Here is a 12,823-nt window from a genome sequence, read left to right on the forward strand (position 1 = left end):
TAAGAGAACACATAAACGAGGGAAAGAGAGAGAAACAAATCCTTGGAGTTGGAGCTGCGCTACTACGCCAAAGAAAGTCCGAGGAAGTTCTCTCCGTCTTCCCCAATCGCTTCCGCTATGGATCATAAAGGTAAGTTTTCGATCCATTATATTTATGGTTAATACGTGAAATACATGATGTTTGAAGATCTTGCTTTATTTATATTCAATTATGTAATCTTGAATATATGATGATAAATAATATCCTACAGTATTATAATAAATAAAAATGAGAGGGAATTAACTTAGAAGCAGGAATCACTAATGTCTAATCGTATATAGGAATAATAGCATACAATATGTTGAAAATTGATATTTTGGTGAAAATTAAATTTGAAGCTTGAGCCGGTAAATATTTTGTAGTTTTTGGGTGATGCTTTTAATTAGAAAATAAATTGTGTGTGTATGTTACTAATATAATAGTGGTTTAGTTAATATGTGAGAAACTGAAAATGGATTATCATATTTGAAATCATTATTAGTTGAACTTTAAAATTAACTTTTTTATTTATTATCAAAACCATTGCCTTTACAAGAAATCAGTAAATCTCATAAGTGGGAATTTTAACTAACAACAGTAGTCACAATTAATTGAAAATCAACAACCTCTAAGTTTAATAAGTAACCAATAATAAAAGACTGATCATCATCATACGTCAAAATTTAGTGAACTTTTTAAAACATTAAAATTCCAAGAGAGGAGTTAAAATTGACTCTCAACTTTTCACTTTTATTTATTTATTTATATTCTAGCTCTGTAGTTTTTATTTATTCACCTGTATCTCTAAACATATGAAATTTAATTAAAAATTTACTCATGTCAGAAAATTACACTATTTATAAAAAATGTTGTTACAGCATATGAAAAGATTTTGATAGAAAATAAATCGCAAAAAATAAAAAGACTAATACGTAAAAATAAAAGAGTGAAAGAATCAAACAAAATTTTGATTCGGAAATTTCATTGAATTCCGAATGATCACGAGTCCCGGTTCTGATTCTGTATCTTGGTGTTGATGTTGACGATGGTGGAGTAAAGAAGCCAGTAGAAGAAGAGCAGCGATGCGATGAGGAGGTGCAATTTGATGATGGATTTCTGGTGGTTGAAGCGCTCCGATGGCGAGCACCAATCGAGCTGCAGGCAGGTGGGTCGAGTCTCGTACTGCCAGGACCAGGAAGAGGCACAAGGGCACCACAACAAGGAGACTCCGGGCCATGCCAGTTAGCCTCTTCCGTGTCATCATGAGGAGGAGGAGGACCATGATTGCCACTACCCATTGCAAGGCCATTGATCTAGCCTTTGATCACTAAGTACAATATTGAGGGTTAGGGTGATTCTATTAGTTACTCCACAACTTATAAATATATGAACATGGGAAGAGGTATCTATAGTACTCCTACTCCATAAGAAATACAAATAGTTACCATATTTATTATTTTTTACGAAAGTTCATTCGCCAATAGAAATTGGTAAGTATGGTACCTTTTTCAAATTTACCTTCTTTCCTTCTAATTAATTCTACTTTTAAAGAAAGGAAATGTAAATAAAAAAATATGACTTCTCAATTTAGTTATTGAATAAGTACATATTACCATATTTCAATTCATTATTAGGTGATCTTTAAAATTAACTTTTTATTCATTATAAAAACCCCCTCATTGTAAGGATTCAGTAAATCGTCTCATTGTAATTAGTGTTCGTGTTCCTAAAATTAGGAGAGATCTTATTTGAATGAATTAATGTAATATTGGTATATGTTGTTAGGTATCGAAGGCTAGATTGTCATATTTGAATTCATTATGAGGTAATTTATAAAATACCTTTTCAATAAATCAGTAATTAGTGTTCCGGGTTCCTAAAATTCATGCTTCCAATTTCAAAGATGGTGTTTCCTGATCACACCTACATTATCTTGCTGCTGCTGCTGCTTCGCCTTGTTTTACCTTTCTCTGTTGGAGCAACCACTTTCTTCAACCTTACCCTCTCTCATCACCACCCTAATCCTGATTTTGTGGCTCTACAAGTCACAAGGTAAACACACACACAACACTCAAATATGTGCACTTTATCAACTACTATAAACTACTACTACTATAAAATAAATTGTTACTTTTGAAGAATTACATTATTTATGAGATTTCATATTTTCAGTTATAGTTCATGCATATATTTGTTGCGTGATTTTATAATTACATGAAACATTGCATTATCTCATAGTACTTAATATTATGTTAAATTCATGACAGGAGTGTGAATGAATCCATATCGAAACGTCGCCAAATTCTTGAAACCCCCTTGAGCAAGGCACAGTCACAGTGCCTGACTGGAAACCCCATAGATGACTGCTGGCGCTGCGACCCCAACTGGGGAAACAACCGACAACGGCTGGCTGACTGCGCCATTGGCTTCGGGCAGGGTGCAATGGGGGGCAAAGGGGGTCATTTCTATGTGGTAACGGACTCCTCTGATCACGACACAGTCAGCCCGACCCCTGGCACCCTTCGCTATGCTGTCATCCAAGAAGAGCCCCTCTGGATCATCTTCAACTCAAACATGGTCATCAAGCTAAAGCATGAGCTCATCTTCAACAGCCACAAGACCATAGATGGCCGTGGTGCCAATGTGCAGATCACGGGGAATGGATGCCTCACATTGCAGTATGTCAGCAACATCATCATCCACAACGTGCGTGTGTACAACTGTATGCCGTCTGGGAACACTAATATTAGGTCAAGCACCACACATTTTGGCCACAGGGGGGTATCGGATGGTGATGGCATAACAATCTTTGGTTCAAGGAACATATGGATTGATCATTGCACGTTGTCACATTGCACTGATGGATTGGTAGATATCACCGTGGGATCTACAGCTATTACTGTGTCGAATAACTATTTGTCTGATCACGACAAGGCCATGCTGCTCGGGCATGATGATAAGTTCTTGCCCGACTCGGGGATGCAGGTTGGTTCTTTTGCAAAACAATACAATCTGTTCCTTTTGAATTCTTGATGTGAAACTGATGACAGAGACTTGTTTGTGTAGGTCACTATAGCATTCAACCGGTTTGGAAAGGGGCTCGTCCAGAGGTTGCCGAGGGTGAGGAGGGGCTACATCCACGTGGTGAACAACGACTATTATAAGTGGAAAATGTACGCGATTGGAGGAAGTGCTAACCCGACTGTGAATAGCGAGGGTAATCGCTTCACTGCATCAGATGATCATAATGTTAAGGAGGTACAATGCTGCTTACATTGCTGGTTGAATTTTCTGCCATTTATTTTGTGCAAATTTAAACATATGCATGCTACATTGTGTGTATGCGGTACAATAGGTGACAAAACATGAGGATGCCAGTGAGGGGGAGTGGGCCAACTGGAATTGGAGGTCGAATGGGGACCTGATGTTGAACGGTGCATTCTTCGTGCCATCCGGTGATGGGGCTAAGCCGCAGTATGCCAAGGCCTCAAGCTTCGACCCTATATCGGTTAACCAAATCGACCAACTAACCATGAATGCCGGTGTTCTTGGTGGCACAAGGTACACACACATACACACATGAATCTTTGCATCTTTCACAAGACACGGCAGAATTTGTGAATTTTTTTCTGATGAAATTATAATTCAGGGACACCGGTGTATCATATGGTGGTGGCTCCATCACGTTTACAGGCGCAGCCCAGAGAGAGTCATCACTGCCCAGCAATTTGTTTCTGTCTTCCCTAATTATTCTTATACTGTATATCTCCTCCACCATTGCTGGTGGATTTCTATGATCAACATCATTCATTTTTATATATTGAGGTGCATGCAAAAAAAACCATGTTTGTGGGGACAATCGTTTGATTCCTGAATCTAAACCAGTTGCAAAAGTTAACAAATGAGACAAGTAGTTGAAATTTGAATAATCGCCAAAAAAAAAGGGGCATACATTCTTTCATCAGAAGCCTCATAGCTTGATTTTAAGTTTAGAAATACAAAAACCAGAAAATAATTATAGATTACAAAAACTATCATTATTAGGATGGAAAATAAAATGAAATGTTGCAAAGCACAAGCACAAGAGAATGGCATTTGTTGAGTGAAGCAGAGTAGCATACTGACCTCAATTTTTCCAGCTTTTTCCTTCCAAGCATTTTGTTTCCCATGAGTTGCTCCTACTTCTTAAGAAGTGAAGGAGCTTTGCCACTGACTGCGAAATTGTTTCACAATCATCCTCAGCTGTATGTTTTTCAATTCCACTAAATGACGATCATGCTTTCTTCACCAGTAACTTGAGAAGCAACCTCTTCCAGTTTCTTCCAAGTTAACTCACGATTGCGTTTAAATTCTCCATCTCTTGCTTGCTTTTCGTCATGCTGCATCTGACATTCTTCAAATAACTCGGGATCCATCTCTAGAAACATTCTCCTGACATTGGAGCTCAAGCCAATGATTGCCTGATTCCAGTGGCCTCGTATGTTCTTTTCTAGGGCATCAAATATGATTGGTAAAATAACGCTCCGATTTTCTGCAATCAGACTTACTATGTGCTCATTGTTCCACCAAAAAAGAGCCCGTTCAGCTACCTATCAAATAGGAAATCATGGCGGTTAATATTGAGGTTTAAGAGTGTGCAGACAATGAATTGGATCACAACAACCATACAGAGAAGTAAATAATTCAACAAAAATTAAGACTGCACTAATCATTTAAATGCTCTTGTCATCTAATGAAAAGTATTCTCAAAGGGAAGATGACATCTAAGGGAAGCAGATGGGCAAAACACATGCTTCTGGATGTGTATGTGCAAGAGTTAGCAAATAAAGATATTTTCATAGAGCAATGAACCCTAAAAATTGCTATATCAAATCTTCACAACCCAGCCACAAATCATAGAGCATTGTACAGCATATAGCATGGTATGTCATGAAGTTTCTATATGAACCTTTAGAACCACAAGGAGAGGAAGATCATTGATATATATTCAACTACTCACATTAATTCAGAACTCCACCAGAACATTGTAAATTCACCTCCCCCATCCCCCAACTCATTCTTACTCTTCTTCATATTCCATATACACCTCTACAAGAAACTCCTAGTGCACAATAAAACTATAACCAGCAGAAGTAAAAGGGTTGTAAGCAGCGCACAAATTCAACAGCAGATTTTACAGATGTCCACTTCAGTCCATAAGGAGAGCAAACATATCCACTGCACGCATCATGATAAGACACTTATCTACTTCAGTTTCGTATTTCTTATACCTAATCATCTTAATCAGCTGTCATGTTCCCTGATATTACACCGACATTGCTGCTTAAACAATAACATTCATCGATGTTATTTACTTCTGGAAAGTGAAAATATTATGGTAGCAACACTATATATCAAAGAGAACTAGTTGAAAGAACCCTTTTCTAAGTAGATATTACAATGTAAATACACGAAGTCCAGGAAGATCTTCAGACCTGGAAATGTGAGCTAGTGAGGCTTCGTCCAATTTGTCTAAACAGAGGTACCATGCAGCGCTGAAACTCTGCAGACTGTGTAAACTCCAAAATCTCTTCTAGTTCCCCAAGGAAGAGAACTTCCTTACCACAGTTTGTGACAGGCCAAAACTTCAGCACTCCTCTAATGACAGTATCAGCCAATCTGTAATCCTTCTCAACAAACTGTGTTATACAATAGGACAACTGCTGATGGTATGAAGAAATACATTTAGGCTTGTGCAATGGAATAAGTGCTCGTACAAGGAACAACTTGTGTTCTTCTTTCATTGGCAGTGCAAACCCATTAATTATACTTCCGAGAATCTCCAAAAGCTCAGCAATCCCACTGTACCTCTCGGTCTCAAATATGAACTGATAAAAAATGTTGTTTATCGCATTCCGTATAAAGGGTCTATGAACCATAAATCTCCCATATATGCGGTGAAGAATTGTCTTCAAATACTCCCGCTCCCTCATGTCTTCTGAATCTAACAAATCAAGCAATTTAAGTACGAACGAGTGGTCAAGATACTTCTTGGCAATCTTAGTGTCAGTTTCTGATGACACCACATACTTTAAAAGCAAATCATATACAAATTGCAAGTGCGGCCACGAAGGGTCCATGAACATCTCATCTTCCTCAGGATCTCCACCCTCTGAGCCAGTGTTCTCATGTGCAGCCGGTGGCAAACACCGGAAAATATTCACAGATATCATCTTCATCAATTCCTCCTGCATCACCTCATTCATTTTACACGATCCCGACTGCACCAAGTCAACGAGTTCTGCCAGAGTTTGCCTCTTGATCTCCTTCTCCCGCACAGACTTAGTCGGATCAGTAAAATCAAATAGGAAACAACATATTTGAAGTTTCCGAATGAATAGATTGTGCCGGTCAGCCATTGGAACATCCCTCAACATAGGCAAAACATCAACAGTACCCGGGTTCAGCGGGATGTTGGCAAGGGTCACATGCTGAGGTGTTGCAGAGGCCAGTCGAGACGCATGATTGACAGTCACACTAGAAGCAGACGACGACTGGGATATGGGGGCCTCTATTGCTTCAGATTTCCAGGACTTCCTCTGCCCCCTTTTCATTATCTTGTTCAACATTGTGATCCTCAACCCAAACAGGAAAGAGAAATCACACAAACTGCAGGAACAGAAATCGCCTAAAGCTACAAACTATCACACTACTTCATTCGCCCACATACACTCAACTTCACATTTTAATTGCTCTTCCAGTAACTCCCACTACAAGAGCAATGAAAGCAGGCCCGCAATCTCGAAACCTAATTAAGGTATGATCAATTACTAAAACTAACAGGTAACAACATAGAAACGCTTCTGCCGTATGAATCAAGTAGAAAAATATGCTCGTCCCTACTATCCGTGCTTGTGCAAAATCGCAAACAGTTGGACAGAAACAAAATAGCAGAGAAATACTTGAGAAATTAGGAAAACCGATTAGGAATCCGCGAACAAAGCCAGTACCCGATCAGTTCCGTCGAACTAAGAAAGCAGTGTCGCGTTGCAGAATCCACGAGTTAGAGAGCAAATCAAAGTAATTTCACTCTCAAAGCAGCACCAATTTTGCGGAGGCGGAGGCGGAGGCTGTAGAAGAAGAAGAAGAAACGGATATGATTTGAATTAAGTCACCGCCGACGAGGAAATGGAGGGCTTAGGGCTTGTTTTTAGTTTTTTGTTTTTCTTTAAATCTTTATTTATATGGTTTCCATTAAATTTGATTTTCCATTGTAGTGGCTGCTGCTCTCCACGGCTTCCTTTTCAGTATTCATTTTCTTCTATCCTTTAATATTATCTACTTTCAGTGTTCCAGTATATACGAAAAGAAAAGTCAAATGTATTAAATAGGGATAATGTATGAGGATAATATTCTTAAAAAAATTTCACAACAATTTTTTTTTTGGTAAATGTTGTCCTAATTTTACCCATCTGAGATAAGGTATTTACCCAGCCTATTGAACAGTTGTATACAATGTGGTTGTTGCAAATAATTTTCATTTATCAATATATATACTAATCATAATCTAAATTTATACTATTGTCGAACTTATATTATAGTAATTTATGCAAGGATTTGTATTTAAAATTAACCAATATTTGCATGTCACTCAGTCATTGTAACCGGCTGTAACTAAATCAAGAATTATAATCGAAAATAAACAGAGTTGAACCATCAGGAATAAAAACACTATGAATTCAACGAATCAAGATGTTTGATTCATATATGAAATTGCAATTAGGGATGTATAACGAAGTGAATAAAATAGATGAATCATGATACTGTGCGTGAAACATATGCTCCTAAGATCAGAAATTCAAAAAGACCGTTGTTGTTGAAGGAAAGATGTTTTTTTTAAGGCTCATTAACTTTGCTGCCATAACTATAGAACAAATAGTCAAATATATTTGACGGCCCATTTAATATATCCCGATGGACTAAATCCCATTAAGAACGTGGGTTCCCACAACTCTATAAACCTAATTTGTAAATGCAACATTTTATTTTGAGAAATTTGCCAAATAAGCAAATATTATCAAATAAGAAATGTCATAGGTTTTAACCCGATTGTCACATCTATGCATAATTCACTAGAAAATGAAAAGACGAGATAATTGTGAAATTTTCATATTTCATTATTTATTTTTTAGACTTTAAAAAATATTAGACAAATAAAATTTGACCATTCTTCGTGATTTATTTGACAATTTATCTTTTTTATTTTTATTAATATTTTTTTTATAAATACAAATCATATTCCACTAATATATGTTACTCTCATTTTTATTATCAATTAATATTAATATATGATTATAAGATTTATATTTATCAACTTTTTCATCTCCTTTCTTTTATAGTACTTCTTAAATTCATTCGTCTACATGTAACACAACTCGCTCAGTGGGACTGCCCAGATTGTTGATTGTCATAGTACTTCTTAAATTCATTCGTCTACATGTAACACAACTCGCTCAGTGGGACTGCCCAGATTGTTGATTGTCACATCTATGCGTAATTCACCAGAAAATGAAACGACGAGATAATTGTGAAAATTTCACATTTCATTATTTATTTTTCCGATTTTGAAAAGTATTAGACAGATAAAATTTGATCATTCTTCGTGATTTATTTGACAATTTATCCTTTTATTTTTATTAGTATTTTTTAATAAATACAATTCATATTCCACCAATACATGTTACTCTCAGTTTTATTATCAAATCAATATTAATATATGATTATATGATTTATATTTATCAACTTTTTCATCTCGATCCTTTATTTTATAGTACTTCTTAAATTCATTCGTTTACATGTAACACAACTCGCTCAGTGGAACTGCACAGATTGTCGACTGCAACAAACGTTTGATATTGTCCGCTTTGGTCAAACCCGCACGAATTTGTTTTTGGGTCACTCCCCAAAAGGCCTCAAACTAATTAGGGTTGGATAGGAATTATATACACCTTCCAACTTTCCTCAGACTCCCGATGTGGGATGAGTTTATACTCAATAAACATTCTCCTCAAACTAGGGTTGAACATAAATTATATACACCTTCCAACTTTCTTCAAACTCCTGATGTGGGATGAGTTTGTACTCAACAAACCTCCTCCACAAACCAGATCACATCGGGAGTTTGTATTGAACAAACCCCCTCCCCCCAAAACCAGATCACATCGGGAACAGAGAGACGCAATCGACACATTGAGACTTTACAGGCCTGACTCTAACTTGAGTCATCCTGAGTCCCACTTAACCTAGCTCTGATACACTTATCCGGATTGTCGAGTGCAACAGATATTTGATATTGTGCGCTTTAGGTCAAGCTCACACAGAGTTATTTATAGATCACTTCCCACAAGATCTTAAGCTAATTGAGATTGAACAAGAACTCTCGAGGTGAGATGAGTTTATACTCAACAGGAACATTTAGTGCGAGCAACCAAACTATATAGTAGGGGACATTTATTCACCCACTTGATATTTATTGTAATAATAAAATTAAACTTGTCGGGGTTTAAATCGGAGAGAGACAAAGAAATGAGAATATAATAGGTCTGTATGTGGATATAGTTTCCAAAATTTGGACTTGATCGTGTTCCTTAGTCAAAGTACTAAGTTGTGAATTACAGTAAAACTTTAAATTAATCATTCATTCCCATATTTCAAAGTGGGGGACCTCAACTTACTGTACAACAGTTGGTTTTCTTGCAGAGTGAATATCTAAATATAGTTCTCAAAAGATCTGACAAATTATTGAGTTCCCATCAGATTGTGTTTTAATAAGGACAGATATTTCGGTGTAAACTTATCATATATAAATAGTTTGGATCAGATCAATCGAGTCCGATTCGATCTATTAATTAATACTCCAACGGTCATTAAATTAAATTGATTTCTTCTACTTATAATGAGATAATTATACTATGAGAGATAAAAACCAAGTGGGAATTTCATGGCAATATGTTCAAGAAAAAGTACTACACTATACTATGAATATGAAAAAAAAAATGCGAAATTAATTACAAAGAAAATGTAAATGCAGGTGCAAGAATCAAATTCCATTTGGGGCGAACAAATTAACAATCTTCAGAAATATTTCTCAACCCTATCTCTCTATATACTTTCTCTATTATCAAATCAAACTCTCTCTCTCTCTCTCTCTCTCTCATACACATAAACAGAGGTATTACTTGGAAACAACGGCGTTACCGTTGGCGGGAGCCACCGCCATCTCGTCGGCAGCCGCGTCCGCCTCCTCCCGGAACTTCTTATAAATATCACTCTTATAAAACTTCCTCGTCCTCACCACCAGAAAGAGCGAAACCACCGCGCCGAACGCCGTCGCCGCCGCAATAACCAAAAACGCCAACTTAAAACACACCGCGCCATCGCAATTCAGCTCCTCCCCCTCAACCCGAGACCGACCCGCAGCCCGAAGCTGCTTCAGCGCCTCCTTATCATACAGATGCCCCGTCAGCTTCACATTCAGCAAGTATAACCCGATGGGGCTCGCCACCGACCCGAAATTATAAAGCGTCGAGTAGTATTTCAGCCCGAACAGCTCCGAAATGATCGCAAACAGCAACGGCCACTGCGCCCCAAAGCAGAACCCGATGATCACGGACGCCACGTACAACCCGTTCGGAACATCAAACGCGATCAGCAAATGGCCAATGCATGAAATCACGAGGGTTAGAGTCAGAATCATCGGCCGCGGAAATTTGTACTTCTTCAAAAAATGCTCCGATCCGAACCCCGAAACGACCCTACCGAGATAATTCCATATGCTCACGAGCGAAACAAATGTGCTAATACTCTTTTTCGGATAGCCTAGCGACGCTCCGATCTGGCCAAGGTTGTCGATGGCGGTTAGGGTTCCGCCAACGCCACAAATCGTCGCGAAGAACAGAATAAGCATGTCGAGGCTGAATAGCGCTTGGAGGATCGTGTAGTCATCGCCTCGCGCCGGTGGATTAAACATGCTTTTCGGATTCCAGCATGAGATTTCCAGATTTTCCGGTGGTGGTGCCGCCACCGCCGGTGGAGGCGGCGGTGGTTTTTGTTCGACGATTTGGACTTGTGAAGGGAGGTTTGATGAATCTTGCCTTTTCTTGTTGAGGAGGTAGAGTTCTTCTTTGAAGACTATGGCGAGCGGGAGGAAGATGAGGCCGACGACGGTGGCGGCGCTGATGATGAACTCGGCGCGGGTGAAGTTGAGCTGCTTTTGGAGGATGATGAGGATCATGAGGAATCCGGCGAGGCCGAGGGAGACGTAGAGGAACTTGTAGAAGACCTTGAGCTCGTGGGGAATGCGGACCACCTATTGGCAAATAAAGAAGAATTTTAGATACGAGACAACTGAAACCACTGTATAAGTCTCGCCTCTTATCTTATCATCAATTACCTTGATGATGCGGATGGTGCGGAGGAAGATGAAGGAGATGGCGGCAGGGAGCCACCCGATGAGGAGGATGAGGGCTCTCGGGTCGTTGTGGTAGACCGCGTTGTAGATCTGGGTGATGATGGCGCCGCTGAGGCCAACGAACCCCTTGAGTAACCCGAGGACGGCCCCCCGGGACTCGGGGAAGTTCTTGACCGCGGTCACGAGTGCGCCGGTGTTGGCGAAGGATTGCGAGTTGGCGCCGATGCATATGTAGAGGCACATGTGCCACACCTGGGGGCGGGCGATGCGGCGCGTGACGGCCAGCCAGATCATCACGTAGCCGAAGAGGTTGAGGACCGAGCCGATCGAGAGGACCACCCATGGTGGGGTCACCTCGTTGATGAGACCCGCGAGGACCCCGACGTTTGACCCGAGGTCCTTGAAGAAGGAGAGGAGGTTGAGGGTCGTCTGGTCGTACCCTAGAGATGTTTTGATCTCTGGGGAGTATAGGCCGAACATGTAGGTGGCCCCTGCTGCGGCCATGATCAGGGTGGTGGCGAATACCATGAACCATCGCCCCGTGATCACCTGAGACGCGAAGGCCGCGGTGCCGAAATCAGCCCCTCCGTTGGATGCGGCCACCATGGTTATGTTGGATAAATATGTAGAAGGTATGGATATGGAAATTTGTGTTTGGATTTTGATTTATGAGTGATGAAGATATCCTATTTGAGCATCGCCGCTAACTAGGACAAGAACATTAATTTGGAGAATGAGTATGGTAGTACTTATATGTGCATGTTTGGCTTGTATATATATGTGGCGCAAGTGGGGTCATTTATAGTGTGTACCCGATATAATGGGAGGGGGGCGGGGGGTGCCTGAGGTGTGATCTGGAGGATGACTTAATAGTTGACTGCAAGGTGTATAATTATATATCCTTCACATATTGTTGTAAATTAAAGGAATATTGAGAATGAATATTGACAGGAATTGGTTAAGTTCTGGTCATCTTGTAACTTTCTAAAATAACAATAATAATAATTTTGATATTTGTTAAAATTCTTATTGATTTATAAGGAAAAATATATTAGCATGTGCAAAATCAATAAATTTGTGTTAATATTTTCGGGTGGTTGTGTTGAAATTCTCATGTTATTATGTTGATATTTGTAATAGATTATGTTGATAAAAAAATCAAGAAAAATATAGTAACAGATTGACTATCTTACCGTTTTATTGATATTTTGTCTGTTATTTGTTGAAATCTGTAAACTTTAATCTCCTTCACTCATTTTAAGATCTAATAGCGCAAAATTAGTCTTAGTTGTAGATGATATTACATGTATTTTAATATGACCCGTGTCTTATATTGTGTATTGATAGGCAAAATG

General features: G+C 39.0%; 3 protein-coding genes across 3 annotated transcripts; 1 reads left to right on the forward strand and 2 right to left on the reverse strand.

Annotated features, from left to right (window-relative positions):
- Window positions 1-1,922: 1,922 nt before the first annotated feature.
- Window positions 1,923-3,816, forward strand: LOC125209140 (putative pectate lyase 5). The gene is made up of 5 exons (XM_048108750.2): window positions 1,923-2,071; window positions 2,287-3,004; window positions 3,086-3,277; window positions 3,375-3,580; window positions 3,669-3,816. Exons 1-5 carry the CDS (start codon window positions 1,923-1,925, stop codon window positions 3,814-3,816), a joined length of 1,413 nt encoding a protein of 470 aa, XP_047964707.2.
- Window positions 3,817-3,930: 114 nt separating this feature from the next.
- On the reverse strand, window positions 3,931-7,280 carry LOC125214768 (serine/threonine protein phosphatase 2A 57 kDa regulatory subunit B' beta isoform-like). The gene is made up of 3 exons (XM_048115915.2): window positions 7,009-7,280; window positions 5,494-6,768; window positions 3,931-4,608 (listed from the first exon to the last, which is right to left on the reverse strand). Exons 2-3 carry the CDS (start codon window positions 6,625-6,627, stop codon window positions 4,282-4,284), a joined length of 1,461 nt encoding a protein of 486 aa, XP_047971872.2. The 5' UTR covers window positions 6,628-6,768; window positions 7,009-7,280; the 3' UTR covers window positions 3,931-4,281.
- Window positions 7,281-10,083: 2,803 nt separating this feature from the next.
- Window positions 10,084-12,225, reverse strand: LOC125214767 (protein NUCLEAR FUSION DEFECTIVE 4-like). Its single transcript, XM_048115912.2, has 2 exons — window positions 11,451-12,225; window positions 10,084-11,366 (listed from the first exon to the last, which is right to left on the reverse strand). Exons 1-2 carry the CDS (start codon window positions 12,072-12,074, stop codon window positions 10,233-10,235), a joined length of 1,758 nt encoding a protein of 585 aa, XP_047971869.2. The 5' UTR covers window positions 12,075-12,225; the 3' UTR covers window positions 10,084-10,232.
- Window positions 12,226-12,823: the final 598 nt, after the last annotated feature.

The sequence above is a fragment of the Salvia hispanica genome, chromosome 3, assembly GCF_029641045.1.
Source record: "Salvia hispanica isolate PSC_SH4W2 chromosome 3, Shi_PSC_v1, whole genome shotgun sequence".
Lineage (NCBI taxonomy): Eukaryota > Viridiplantae > Streptophyta > Magnoliopsida > Lamiales > Lamiaceae > Salvia > Salvia hispanica.

Coding starts and splice junctions, on each gene's coding strand:
- LOC125209140 (XM_048108750.2), top strand. CDS start 1,923: ATGGTGTTTCCTGATCACACCTACATTATCTTGCTGCTGCTGCTGCTT. Junction 3,278..3,374: donor ATGATCATAATGTTAAGGAG/GTACAATGCTGC, acceptor GCGGTACAATAG/GTGACAAAACATGAGGATGC. Junction 3,581..3,668: donor GGTGTTCTTGGTGGCACAAG/GTACACACACAT, acceptor ATTATAATTCAG/GGACACCGGTGTATCATATG.
- LOC125214768 (XM_048115915.2), bottom strand. CDS start 6,627: ATGTTGAACAAGATAATGAAAAGGGGGCAGAGGAAGTCCTGGAAATCT. Junction 4,609..5,493: donor TCACTAGCTCACATTTCCAG/GTCTGAAGATCT, acceptor CCTATTTGATAG/GTAGCTGAACGGGCTCTTTT.
- LOC125214767 (XM_048115912.2), bottom strand. CDS start 12,074: ATGGTGGCCGCATCCAACGGAGGGGCTGATTTCGGCACCGCGGCCTTC. Junction 11,367..11,450: donor GCACCATCCGCATCATCAAG/GTAATTGATGAT, acceptor ATTTGCCAATAG/GTGGTCCGCATTCCCCACGA.